At 40.2% G+C, this 14651-nt stretch overlaps 1 protein-coding gene across 3 annotated transcripts in view; it reads left to right on the top strand.

Moving 5' to 3' along the window:
* pde1a (phosphodiesterase 1A, calmodulin-dependent) overlaps nucleotides 1-14651 on the top strand; it is a 63415-nt gene that overhangs the window by 47366 nt on the left and 1398 nt on the right. For all 3 annotated transcript variants that reach the window (XM_020054530.3, XM_034297635.1, XM_010880097.4), the window contains 11 exons: nucleotides 3194-3307; nucleotides 5827-6009; nucleotides 8646-8712; nucleotides 9337-9453; nucleotides 10746-10886; nucleotides 11354-11454; nucleotides 12658-12783; nucleotides 13373-13474; nucleotides 13710-13830; nucleotides 14178-14259; nucleotides 14464-14584. In XM_020054530.3, the coding sequence (XP_019910089.2) occupies nucleotides 3194-3307; nucleotides 5827-6009; nucleotides 8646-8712; nucleotides 9337-9453; nucleotides 10746-10886; nucleotides 11354-11454; nucleotides 12658-12783; nucleotides 13373-13474; nucleotides 13710-13830; nucleotides 14178-14259; nucleotides 14464-14584 (1275 nt within the window). The remainder of the gene's footprint in view (nucleotides 1-3193; nucleotides 3308-5826; nucleotides 6010-8645; nucleotides 8713-9336; nucleotides 9454-10745; nucleotides 10887-11353; nucleotides 11455-12657; nucleotides 12784-13372; nucleotides 13475-13709; nucleotides 13831-14177; nucleotides 14260-14463; nucleotides 14585-14651) is intronic.

The following is a 14651-nucleotide window of genomic DNA, read 5'->3' as shown; positions in this document are numbered from 1 at the left end:
AATGCATCACCTAAGAGTTGTCCAGATGTCCTAAGCACTGTTTTCCAAATGCCCAAACAAGATCCCTAGATCTAGCTGCAACTTAGGCTTAAACATATTTAATTTGTCTTTAGTCCCTTCATGGTTCTACAGTCCACAATGTTCTTCTACTCCCAAAAGAATTGGGCGTGTGGGGGGGGTAGACTGACCTATTCAGATTATGATAACCCTCTCTCAGTGTAAGAGCTGTTTGAAAACCAAGCTTGAATGTCATGCTGTTTGGATGGGATGGTGCTTCAGGCCAACATTATGATATCAGGCATACGGGTGATTTGTTTGTAATATGGGCAGTAAAGAGGTCAGTGGAACAAAGGCTGTTGGGGGATAGAAGGAGGACGTCACTGCTGCACTTTTAAAACATGTGATCTAACAATATGCATCAAATCTGTCAGGATTCATTTATTGTTACAGGCCCACAGTGTGGTTACACAAGTCAATAATGGATACATGTGGCTGTTTTTGTGCCTTAGCATTTATAAATTGTACTTTTCAGGTTAGGATTTTGTTACTGCAAAAGGCTACCCCCCTCCGCTTCTGTATGCTGCCAGTATAGCTAGCATACAGAAACATGTTATGAATGGGATAGATTAAATTAATATAGTGAATATTGGGGATGACTTATAGTCTTTTTATGCATTTGCATTAAATTAGGTATATGAACATTAGCCTAATGGGGGTATTGAGGAGATTGTAGATCTTTCCCCCACAGTGTCTTTTAACTGCTGCCAACATAACTGTTTCAGCCACAGATATACTGGCACTTTGTCAGAATCTTGCAAACAAATACTGAAACATACAGATATAACATGAAAGAGAGTAATTTAACCCAGATAGATCCACCAATCAGGGCTTCTATTTCTATGTATCTGTTCTCTGTGTTCCAGTCCAGGGTGTGTGAGATAGAAGCCATCAGGCTGCTGACAGAGAGTGACAGAACAGATCACATGGCTGTGATACGGATGGAAATGGATGGAAATACTGTGGGCGGGAACAGTCCTGTTGATCTGCCCCCCCATTAACTATCCATTAACCATTTCCATGGTTTCCCACCATTAAACCGTAGCATTGAGAAGCCAACCCTCAGCATGTGTGAATCTTCCTTATATTCTGAATGCTCCACTGTTCTCTGAAATGTCCCAGAAATGTCCCAGAAATGTCCCTGAAATGTCTCTGAAATGTCCCTGAAATGTCCCTGAAATATCCCTGAAATGTATCTGAAACCGCAGCATGTTCTGCAACAGCATGGGTTCAAATCTGTCTTCAAATCCAGTTCCTCTTTCAGAAAAAAACTGCTATATCTTCACCAGTTTCCTGTTTAACAATTCACACAATTTCTTTAAAAAAAAATTATTTGAGGAATGTTATGTATTTTGATACTATTCAGTAATTTTAGCTGAAACCATTTTCAGTATTTACGGTGTCTAACACATCAGTGCTGAACTCAACATCTGTAGCCACTCATAGGTCTTGTTTTCATCTATCTGACAACCAGCTCCGGCTTCTTCTGTAAAGCTCCAGTGGAATTTGAACACTAGAATGGTATTGTCTTAGCACGACTCACTCCTTTTGACTGGCAGAACACTATCTGTGTTAACGCTCAGACAGAATAATAAGAAATGACTAAAAAGAAGGAAGAAAAATTGCTTCAAAAGACAAATAAGCTTAAAAGATAAATGTGCCGTCAGGCTTAATGAAGTCCAAGAATGTGTTCACAGTCTATTACATATGGAGGCTACATTCTGATCACTTTGTACATTGGCCATTGTTGTTTGCAACTGCATGAGTAGTTGTCTGTACTTGAGTTGTGTGTGCGTGTGTGTGTGTGTGCTTAGCATACACCATATACAGTAAATAATACTAAATAATAAAGGCTAAGTGGTTAATGGTAAAACCTACAACTGGGGTAAGGGTTAGGTTAATGGTTTGATGTGTGTTTACTGTATAAATAGGGACAAAAATGTCCCCAGACTGGTTCAACCAGGACAGTATTTCAGTGGATGTTAACCCCATTATGGCCCAAGCTTGCAGTAGGAATCATGGTGTGAATCCAAAATGACACCCAATTTTCGAAATATGTTCATTACTTTTGACCACTGCCCTAGGGATCGTCAGAAGGAGTGAACTGTCTGGGAAATGGGATGCAAATTGGGATTAATTTGAAGTCGTTTTTGTTGAGGGTTGGTTGGTTGGTTTGGGCTCTTGTCTTTGGTGATAGATTGTTTTTGCCCACCAAAGCAAGCCATGGCACACTGTCGATCTTCTATAGTTTTTAATGAGGTCCCGTGGTAAATATTTAAAGATGTGCATGAGAGCAAAGCCAAGGGCTTCACAGACACTTTGCTCTTTGTTGATCAGGTGGCCGGCAGAGTTCTGTTGCACACTCAAGTAGACATGCACAGGACACAGTCGGGCACATCAACACACTCAACACACACAGTGCACACATTAACACACAAACAGACATGAAACACCAGCCCAGATCCTTAATGCCGCGCCTGGATGAGTGATCCTGACAGCTCTTTCTACTTTAAGGATACTTTCACAGTCTGCATTATGTGCCTTTGCCGTTTATGAATAGAAACGCTAGTTTAGTTTAGTTCTTGAAAATACATCAGGATTGTGAGAATAGCTTTCTTAAAAGAAATCTAATGTCAGTTTCAAGAACGTCGGCTTTGTGTGTTCTCCAATAGTTCAGTGTGTACATACTGACAGCTTTCGTTGTTGGCCTTGCTGGAGTTCATGGGATTTGTCTGAAATTCGTTAAAAGAACCATTTAAATTATGTGGCAAAGAATTCATTATTATCACGTCTCCTTGCTCAACATATCCCTTCTGCTGCTGTCTCCACAGTATAGCAGAGTATACGGGTCATGTTAAAATATTGTAAAATGTTAAGTATTGGTTTTTAACTTAACCCAGTTATACATATGTCATATGCTTTAGGTTAAAAATAAAACCTGTGAACTGATATTGACTCAGGAAGGCCTGTAGTAAAAGTAGATATTTTGATACTACTACAACTCTACTACGTACTTCTGTGTATTACTGTTTACTACTAGCCGCGCTGTTGTTATAGCAACATACTGTTCTCCATGCACTGTATGAATGATCCAGTTTTCTGAAGATTAATTTTGAATCCACCTTCCTCGTTGCAGATTGAGATGCCTGGTAAAGCAGCTCGACAAGGGAGAAGTGAATGTGGTGGACTTGAAGAGAAACATAGAGTATGCCGCCTCTGTCCTAGAGGCAGTGTACATCGATGAAACCAGGTGAGTGGGCATCACTTCAATGCAATTACATCCCTCTCCTTTAAGCATGTGTGTCGCAAGTGTACCTGTGTCTGTGCTTGATACTACTGTCTTCGTAGTACTGTCATTTCCTTCCAGGCCTTAGTGTACACTCCTACACAGCCTGTGTGTGTGTGTGTGTGTGTCTGTGCGCAAGTGTGTTTACGTGTGTGTAATGTACAGTATGCATACGTGTGTGTCGAAGACAGGGAGAGATTGTCAGCGGGGTACAACTGCCTTCAAATGGGATGACAGATTACTCAAAGGAGCACTCATCCACTCCCCACTTTAGTCTCACAACTCAATGTGTGAAGCTTTCCATCTGTCCATGTTGGAGACCATTCAACTAGATTGTGACTGAGCCTGCCTCACATGCTCCTCAGCCCATACTGTCGTGGCTGTAGCTGCTGAAGCAGAATGCAGTGTGTCGGCCCAGTTGTGCTCTCCAGCGATAAGCAGGTGTTGTGAAGCCTGTAGTTTGATTGCAGAGCACTCTCGGCTCTCTTTTCTTCGTCTCGCCCTCAATCTCTCTCTCTCTCTCTTCTAATCTCTTTAATCACAACCCCTCTCTCGTTCCCTCACTCTTACTCTGTGCCTCACTCTGCGGCATTGTATAATACTGGAGAACTTTTCAAACACCTCAGTTTTTTGGACAATGTTAGAGCACGTGTTCTTGCGTTGTCTTTGCAAATCCTATTTTTCAGATCCCAATTAGCATAAACTAATAACAAATGCCTAACGAAACGATGCTGTAACATTAGTAGTGGTTATTGTTTTTTGAGGAACTACTTAAAGGACCATTCAAGTCACATGATTACCCTATTGAAATTGCCAAACCTCTCCAAAAACATTCTTTCTTAAAAGAATGGTCTCATTTTATCTATAATTGACTTCACCCTGTCTCCATCATCTTACAACAAAATACAACCCAATAAGATTCAGGGGTGCAGCAGGTTGTTCAGAGAAGGGACATACTGTTTGTTTTTGTGTTTCAAATATGTGTTAAATATGTGTGGATGGTGTGGATTCTGTCCCTCTTGGTTGTGTACCACTAGCAGAACTACACACCAAAAATTCTGTCTCTCTGTACATTTACTTATCGATTAGAGATGTTTCTGCAAGGAACAATATAATACCATCAAACCTTTGGTCTGTCCTATAGACTACTACATTAAATGTGAATGTAATTTTGAATTTGCTTCCAAATAACATGTAGCTTAGTTTTTTTAGCACCAGGGCTATTTTCAATCATCACCACACAACACAAGGCTTGGTGAATAAATAGCACCACTGCAGTCCCAAAAGACTGATCCAAATGACCGGCAGGAAGTCTTTGTTTGCATACCAAATTGAATCCTTTTTTCTCTATTTAGTGCTGGCTACTTTTAACCATATCTAGACCACTATATAGGGAGTTGGGTTGTTTTGTCAGTTTATTTTAATAAATCATTTGTTTCAGATTTTTATTATTACTTACAGAAGGACATTCTGTCACACACACATCACTACTCTGCAAGCTGTTTGCCCTGGATACTTCAGAACGTCAGCATCTCACCTAATATTAACATTCTATATATATTATATACATTATATATTCTATGTCACATCATGAAGAAATGGTCCCCTTATTTCCTTGGTCAACATTCTCTTTCTCATGAAGATCTGTTTTCCAGTTTTTTTCTACATAAATCACCACAGCTATTTTTCTCAGTAAATTGCTCAGCGTTACTGTGTGAAAGCAAGATGATTCACTGTGAGAAGAAGGGATAAAAAAAAAACTGCTGTGAAAAAAAGACACTGTCAGATAACACTTCATTACAACTCTTCATTTATTAAAATGACATTTAGTGGGGATCATGCTGGGACGACAGGGCTTAGGAGGTTGCAGGCTATGATATGTAAACAGGCATTTACAATCCAATAAACTTGGCCTGACAACTCATTTAACCAAAAGAAAAAATTAATTACACTAATAGGTTTAAAAAATGCTCATACTTTGCTCATGCTTTCACTGGCACCTGTAAGGCCAGAACTGTTAAAAACAACATATTTGCATGAATCTCAAAGCATTTCAATGACCATTGACTTGAATTGTGCTCTATAGAGTTCAAAGGCAACATTTTGATTCACTGTTTGCTTCACTGTATAGTCTGTTTCAGCTACAAACAACGGTCAAATAATTACATCCTACTACTGCCATTACCACTACCACCACCCTCTACTAATACTCAGTACTACTATAGCAAGCACAATACATTTACTTCTGTAAAGGTCATTTTGGAATTAGCTTCAAATGCTCATGATGCCTAGTGTGAGTGACATTTTGCATACATTTGCAGGGTAAATAACCTACAGTAGTCAGGAAATTGGTCACTTTAACAGGTGTGTTACAGGGAGCTAACAGGTGAATAACAGTGCAGATACAAATCCTATTAGATTTGGGTAACGCAAGTTCCAAGTGACCTGGAGTATGACTCTGCTCCTTGTTGTTCCCCTACCAGGCGTCTTCTGGACACTGAGGATGAACTCAGTGATATTCAGGCAGACTCAGTCCCCACGGAGGTGCGCGATTGGTTGGCCTCCACCTTCACCAGGAAGATGGGCGTGGTCCGGAGACGTCCAGAGGAGAAGCCCCGGTTCAGGAGCATTGTCCACGCTGTGCAGGCGGGGATCTTTGTCGAGAGGTAACACCACCCCCAGCCCACCTCCAACACACACACACACAATGCAGAGACACGTGAGTAGAAAAAACAAGAACACTCAATCCATCAACAGATGTATTAGATGTTCCTATTGCTCAATGAATGTTGCTTTTAAACTGAAAGCAGACTGTAACTGCCCTTTATAGAACAGTTTTATTAAAGAAACCTGCTTCCTGTAAGTAGGCACAAACATGATGTGTTTCCCTCAGTTGCTTCAGTTAGTGTTGTTCTCAGAAGCAAAAAGTAACCAGCCAATGTCTCTTACCTTTTTTAGGTATACAATGCCGCTATTGTAACGTGTTGATAATGGCAACTGATAATTTTTCTAATAAAAAGGTGACCCAGAAGTGTTTGTCCTCTTTCAGACAAGATAATTCTGTTATAGAAAGTCCAGTTTTGCTCCCTGGCGACTATAAATGCTGCATATTGATGTGCAACATGTTTTTATTTGTTAATATGGAGCAAGAGGCATTTTATTTTTGCATTTTATAAATAAACCGTAATGTACTTTTTTAGGAGAGAGTGGTTGGCACCCAGGCAGTGGACATGTAGGCTGCATTAATGCGCTTCCAGGATATTTGATTGACAGTTTTGGTTTCCTGGTGGTGCCTGTTAGTTGTTCTTCAGGCACAGTATTACAGACTTTACAGCATTTCTAGGGAAGCTTTTGTGTCGCCGTTTGAAAAGTGTGCCATTACAGATATACAACTATGCCGTAACCGAAGTGCTTGAGAGGCGCCAGAGTCCATATGTCTGAAAAGGGTATCTGTCTCCTCAAGGGCTGCAGCCATGTCTCAGCTCCATTCCCATGGCAACACATTGTGCCTTACACACCTGTTGGAAACATTCCTCTGTCTTTATCTCCTGAAGCTGAACATTACAAAATGAAACCCACAATGTAGATATTAGATATGTTATGCTCGGTTAAACAGTTGGAATTTATGGCTTATTATTCAAATTAGTCAAACTTCATAGATTAATGCTTAATGTGCATTGATGGTTTCTTTCTATTTCTTCATTTTGGGGTTAAGAATTTTGTATGACACAGTACCTGAATTCCTGTTAAGATAAAAGCCCAGATTCTTTGAAAAACCAACAGGTCTATGAATAACCACATTCTAAGAGGAGAAAAGAGTCAAATCCCAGCATGCCGATTGTTCTTCTCTATTCTAACTAGATGTAGGATGTGTCCAAAAAGCCATATTTTATGGTGAACTTCTTTTGACCAGAGCCCTTGAGAATATGGTGCCATTTGGGAAACAACCCTCTACTCTTTTATGACCTAAGATATTTGAAAGAACAGAGAGAACTTGGCTGGGATGCTGACATGTCACACCTTTCTTTGCTGCTGTTGCCAAAGACCAAATACAGCCTGTCTCATCCCACCCCCTCACAACTATCCTTCCTGTGAAGAATGCCTGCTCGAAAGCATTTTAGCTTTTTAAAATTAAATTACAGTTAATCCTATTACTGGTAATTGCTGAAAACTGAGGCATTATGGTATTATGTGACTGTAACATTTTGATAGAATTATGGGAAGTATACAATTCAAATATTTTCTTTTCGTTTTTTTATTTACACGTCTGCTTTCTGAGGTTTTTAAGAATGTGTCAAGACAAGATCTTGATATTACAAAAGATGTACCACAGCTACATTTGCAATTTACAGAAACAATATTGGTCTTTGTTAAAACCTGTAATATTAATGGATGTGCAAATGCTATGGTTATGCACAGTGGGATATTGGTATGTTAGAGAGGGGGCTATTGCTATGTTAGAGAGTGTGGTACTGCTATGTTAAAAAGTGTGCTGTTGCTATATTAGTGTCTGATTTCATTACCTCTACAGAAAGCCCTTTTAATTGAAAATAATAGGATGTACCAAACTTGCTCACATGATTATTACTGCGGTTTTCATTAGTGAATAGATAAACATGTGAGCCATATAGAGAGTCACTACTCCGTGCTGGAAATGAATTGCCAGGTATGTTTGTTTTTTAAGCCAATAAAGGCTTAACAAGGGTGTCAATGTCAATGTTGCTCTATTGGAACCGAGTCACTGGAATGAGTTAACAGACATCTGTGAGTGTTTTGACTGTTGGAACCGAGTTACTGGAATGAGTTAACAGACATCTGTGAGTGTTTGGACTGTTGGAACCGAGTCACTGGAATGAATTAACAGACATCTGCGAGTGTTTGGACTGTTGGAACCGAGTCACTGGAATGAGTTAACAGACGTCTGTGAGTGTTTGGACTGTTGGAACCGAGTCATTGGAATGAGTTAACAGACGTCTCAGAGTGTTTGGACTGTTGGAACTGAGTCACTGAAATGAGTTAACAGACGTCTGTGAGTGTTTGGACTGTTGGAACCGAGTCACTGGAATGAGTTAACAGACATCTGCGAGTGTTTGGACTGTTGGAACCGAGTCACTGGAATGAGTTAACAGACGTCTCAGAGTGTTTGGACTGTTGGAACCGAGTCACTGGAATGAGTTAACAGACGTCTCAGAGTGTTTGGACTGATTTCAGTAATGTTTTGTGTTGTTGAAATGTAATGTATATATTTCCTTGGGTCACATTGCACTTGTATTTAACCATCTGACTGTATATCTCTGTTCAGGATGTACAGACGGACTTCTAACATGGCTGGGCTGACATACCCTCCATCTGCCATTGCTGCTTTGAAGGTGCCTGAAACCAACAGTCATATTCCTATAACATAAGTATTCCTGTCCATACTATGTAGCAGGGGTGGGCAGCTATCAGGACTTTTTTTTCTCAGATTTGTAATCAATAAAAGACAGAACAAATAAATGTATTATTGGATTACACTGAATTCAGATCCTGTACTTATTTTTATAAATCTGTATATTTAGGTTGAGATTTCCTCAGTGACCATCGTTATTGTAATGTTTTATTGTTTTTGGCCTGTCTTTGGCTCGCCAAGGATCTGGTTTCCCAGACACAGACTCACTGTTATCCCGGGGTAATAATCAAGCTTATTGGGTAATATACAAAACCATATTGTTTTGATTCATCTGTGTCTTTGGAAACGGCCTGGTTAAATTAGTATAAAGATGAGATCAGTTTTAAGATACACTTTGAGATAGCAATTATACATTCAGAGACATTAAGGGGATATCATCATTGTAGAATACAGACTTTATGGTACAAGATGCAAAAGATTCAGCAGCTGTGTCATGTTTCATCATACCATCATCATATTCTGGCATACATAGAGATGATAATCAATGTGATATCTATTTCTTGCTGTGCTTTCATTATCGCTGACATCGTTTTATTGTTTACAGGATGTAGATAACTGGTCCTTTGATGTGTTTGCGCTACACAAGGCCAGCTGTGAACATGCACTGAAGTTCCTGGTGTACGAACTCCTCACCCGCTATGACCTGATCAACCGCTTCAGGGTTAGTCTCTCCTCAGGTCCTCTTTATCTCTCCTAAACTGCCTATAGACACAAAACATTGTCGTTTCTTGGTTGTGTGTGTGTTGCATTGGTAGGTGTGGGCCTCATAGGAAGACGTTATGCTGGTTGACACTTCATGCTGTTCTACCCTGTCCTTAACTCTCTGTCTGCTAGGTTCTCTGGCACATACTGGGTCAGTTCTTTCATCTGAATGGGAGGATTATATTTAATCCTGTGATCTATAGGTACCCTTTACCTGAACCCTCTTCTGTCAAAAGGGCAGCATAACACCACATAACCCTGACATCACCAAGAGCAAGTGAATCAGCCCGTGAAACCATAAATACCTCATAATAGCCTTATCACCTGCAGATAGTCACATATGTGTTTTGTCCTTCACAGCCTTACTGTCGCGCTGTTCCTAGAATTCATTGTGACAGCTTGGCTTTAAATGGATACTAAAATTTCCGGAGGAGCTCAGCTCTTTCGTTGTGGATGTGAAGTATGTGATGCATGACTTTCGTATTTGGATTTAGGTACTGCAGTGTTCTAGTCCCTGCTCAGGCCTTAGTCGGATCAAACAATAGGAGTTAAGCTCGCACACAAGCGACAGTATGTGTCTCCAGGTACCTTGTAGAAGGGATAACTCCCTGAGGCAATCCAGACAATGAACAATGTGCAGATGTAAAGTAATGCAAGAGAAGGCCATCCGCCTGATTGATGCCAATATTAGACATTTGTTTAGGTGGAAAAAACATCTAAATGCAGGTGAAATAATGGCCCCTAGGGGCAACATGTTGAATCCATTAAGAAATCTAAGTTATTTTTAGGCCCAGAACTACTAGTATTTTAGTTTGTGTGTTTTGTCTTTCACATTTCCCCCAAATTAACCCTTTTACCATTTGAGATTAACACATATCCCTAACCTAACTATCTATTCTGTAATATGGACGTTTCTATACTTTTAGAGTGTTTCTTTACCCATTACCATCAATGGTGATATCTTAAGCAGGGAAGTTACAGTATTGGGGATTTAATTTCCTGCACTATGAACGATGTAGTGGTATGCATGTTAACACTTCACCTCTGTCTCTCCAGCATCCAGGTACAGTATGCAATGTGTTCATTTACATCTGCAATAAAACTGATTGTCTCTGACCAGCACGTAGCCATTTACCTTCCTGTTGTTTAACTGGTCAAAACCTTGAGCTCTCTGGCTTTCGTTTCTGTTTCATTAAAATCAGTAATCTGTCACATCCTTTACCTTGGCCTAACCTTCATGTGCTTCCCCAGATACCAGTGTCGTCTCTGGTGGCCTTTGTGGAGGCTTTAGAGGTGGGCTACAGCAAACACAAAAACCCCTACCATAACCTGATCCACGCTGCCGACGTCACTCAGACAGCACACTATCTGATGCTTCACACTGGCATTATGGTGAGACACACATTTGATGTTTTAGGTTGGTTGTCGTGGGGACCCAGAACATTCCAGTTCCATAGTTTCACTAACCCCTATACCCAAAAAATATGGAATAGTCCTGACTTGTCACCGTGTTTCATGTTGTCATGTAATGTCGAGATATTTTAGAGTATTTTGGTCCTTAAAATGTTGGGGAAACAAGTGCACAGACAATTTACATTCCAATTCCAAATTCTGTTTTACCTTAAAGTCTAACTCTAATCTGGAATGGTCAAATTCACCCGAAGCCGAACCCCAATGCTGACAGTAGGGTATTTTCACCCGGTGATATTTTCCTTGTGCATGTAAACATATAATTTGGTTGGTTCATTGAAGGTGATCAAATGTGTCCTGAGCACAGATGAAAGGCGTAGTTCTGATTGCATTTTTGGTTACTTTTACACTCTGTCTCTCTCTCTCGATCCATCTCTTTCTCTCTCCAGCACTGGCTCACCGAATTGGAAATCCTGGCAATGGTGTTTGCTGCAGCCATTCACGACTTTGAACACACCGGGACAACCAACAATTTCCACATCCAGACCAGGTGTTTGTCACCAAAAACGTCTATAAATGGCACTTCTTCTTCAGCGTAGGCTGCAGTAGAGTGACGAGTCGACAATAATTAAATATTGACATTTCCATTCATCCCTTTCAATTCCATCCACCAACACAACATAAAACTTGAATTCACTCAACATGACCCTCTAATCTAATAAAAATTGATCCAAAAAACCACTGGAGTCTTAGACATGGTTTGTTTTCAAGACAGAAAAAGAGCTGCAATGAAATCCTGTATAATTTATTTTTGAATTTACATGCAACTACTTTTCTATTTGTGTGTATGTATATGCATGTATATTTGTATATATATATATATATACACACATACACATTTAAATAATGAATTTGTATTTTATTGCATGACATAAGTATTTGATCACCTACCAACCAGTAAGAATTCCGGCTCTCACAGACCTGTTTTCTTTACCTGTATTAACTACACCTGTTTGAACTCGTTACCTGTATAAAAGACACTTGTTCACACTCAATCAAACAGACTCCAACCTCTCCACAATGGCCAAGACCAGAGAGCTGTGGAAGGACATCAGGGATAAAATTGTAGACATGCACAAGGCTGGGGTGGGCTACAGGACAATAGGCAAGCAGCTTGGTGAGAAGGCAACAACTGTTGGCGCAATTATGAGAAAATGGAAGAAGTTCGTATGATCTCTGTAAACAAAGGTTTCTGTACCAAATATTAAGTTCTGCTTTTCTGATGTATCAAATACTTATGTCATGCAATAAAATGCAAATTAATTACTTAAAAATCATACAATGTGATTTTCAGGATTTTTGTTTTAGATTCCATCACTCACAGATGAAGAGTACATATGATAAAAATTACATACTTCTACATGCTTTGTAGTTCTCCCCACTGTGTGTGTGTATATATATATATATATATATATATATATATATATATATTATGGCACTGTTTCCATGCTTTGTTGGACAGAGAGAGTGGGGAACGTACAGAAGAGTTTTTCTGAAAGAGCAGCAGGCCAGATTCAAACCCACTGGAGGCAGCGATGTAGCTACCTCCAGTTGGTTTCACTCCAGGGCCACGATTAATAACCGTTTCCTAACGTTTTCCTGTTCTGCATCGTGATGGAATTATTGTTACGACGTCAAAATTGCTACCATCGCTGTTATGAAACGTCCTTATCCCTTCTTCTCATCTGTCCAGGTCAGAGGTGGCCATCTTGTACAACGACCGGTCAGTTCTGGAGAACCATCATGTCAGCGCTGCCTACAGACTGATGCAAGATGATGAGATGAATATACTAGTCAACCTGCCGAAAGATGACTGGCGGTGAGTTCCAATGATCGTTCGGCCTTGTCCCTTGCTTACAGAGATTTCACCGTATTCTCTGAATCTTTTAATGATTTTATGTACCGTAGGTGATGAGATCCCCAAACCCTTTGCATTTTTACGTTGAGAAACATTACTTTTAAATTGTTGTACTATTTGTCCTCTCAGGCTTTCACAGGGTGGGGAACCCCTCCCCATCCTCACTTCTGACAGACCCATCCTCTCTAGAATGATCTTTTAATAACCAATCATGTTACTGACCTGTTGCCAATTGACCTAATTAGTTGTGTGATATTCCACCAGGTTTAGTTTTTTTAGCATTGCACAACTTTTCCAGTCATTTGTTCCCTCTCTCCCAACTTTTTTCAAACGTGTTGCTGGCATCAAATTCAAAGTGGGCATGTATTTTTCCAGAAACAATAAAATGTCTGTTTTCAACATTTGATATTGTCTTTGTACTATTTTCTATTTGTACGTCATTGCATTTTGGTTTCCTTTACATTTTACACAGTGTCCCAACTGATTTGGGAACGGGGCTGTATGTACTTAATTTCTAAACTGCCTGTGTGTTTGTTTGCCTGTCTGTCAGGGAGCTGCGGACCCTGGTGGTTGAAATGGTGATGAGTACAGATATGTCCTGCCATTTCCAGCAGATCAAAACCATGAGGAATTCACTGCAGCAGCCTGAAGGGTCAGTGGGCTTCCTTCTGGACTGACCTATGACCCCTAACCCTGAAGCCTTACACCTGACACCTAGCGTTTAGTTCCAGCTCTCTGATCATGCGTTACAGCTCAGTTCTCTGCATCCCTATATGATGTCCCTGTGTGTGTGTGTGTGTGTGTGTATGTATGTGCATGTGTCTGTCTGTCAATTTAGGTGTACCAGTTTGTTTGTATTCTGCGTTAATCTACTGTTGTATCTACAGAGTAGACAAGGCTAAAGCCCTATCTCTGATGCTGCATGCAGCTGACATCAGCCACCCAGCCAAGGCCTGGAAACTGCACTACCGATGGACTCAAGCCCTGATGGAAGAGTTCTTCAGACAGGTGAAGTATCAACACAATACCAAACCTGCAGTCACTGACAGAAACACAAGGGACCATTGGTTCAGCACTGTAGTATGTTTATATATTTCATAGTGGGTGCTCTGGATCTTTTTGATTGTTTTCTGCATAGATATAGGCATCATAGGTAAATGACAAATCCCAGCCCTCCATTAAGGTTACATTTTGAACCAAAATAAAAAAGTAAAAAATCTGATTCCTAATTATGTTTCTTTGCGAACATCACAGAAGAATAACCCGGCGATACCAAAAATATTATCAGGCTGCCCTGGCATGAAATCACCTTCACTGAAATGGTAACCAAGGCAATACTGTTTCTTTTTTGACAGGGTGATAAGGAGATTGAGTTGGGGCTGCCATTCTCTCCTCTCTGTGATCGTAAAGCTACAATGATTGCTCAGTCTCAAATAGGTTAGCATCATGCCCTGTTAATGCCTCACTGTGATATGACGGGACAAAGCTCAAATGTGACATCTTGTGGACAATTCACAAATGATTCATGTCTGCCTCAGTATCATAAACCATGGGGACCTTTACTTTTCGTAATCATAAATGACCGTTACTGTGACATAACTCACTGTAGAATGGTCAGCTCCTTTTCTCTGTCCCTCTCAGGGTTCATTGACTTCATAGTGGAACCCACATTCTCTGTGTTGGTGGACACAACAGAGAAGATCATTACTCCTCTCATAGAGGATACCTTAAAGTCACAGGACACTGGTGTCCGCAGGTCAAGGTGAGGCACGTTCGAATAATTCTACACTGTACTGAAAACTGACACCCTAACAATATCTTTATTTTGA

This window comes from Esox lucius, chromosome 16, assembly GCF_011004845.1.
Source record: "Esox lucius isolate fEsoLuc1 chromosome 16, fEsoLuc1.pri, whole genome shotgun sequence".
Lineage (NCBI taxonomy): Eukaryota > Metazoa > Chordata > Actinopteri > Esociformes > Esocidae > Esox > Esox lucius.
Note: the sequence above shows the minus strand (reverse complement) of the source record. Positions and strands in the feature narration are given on the sequence as shown.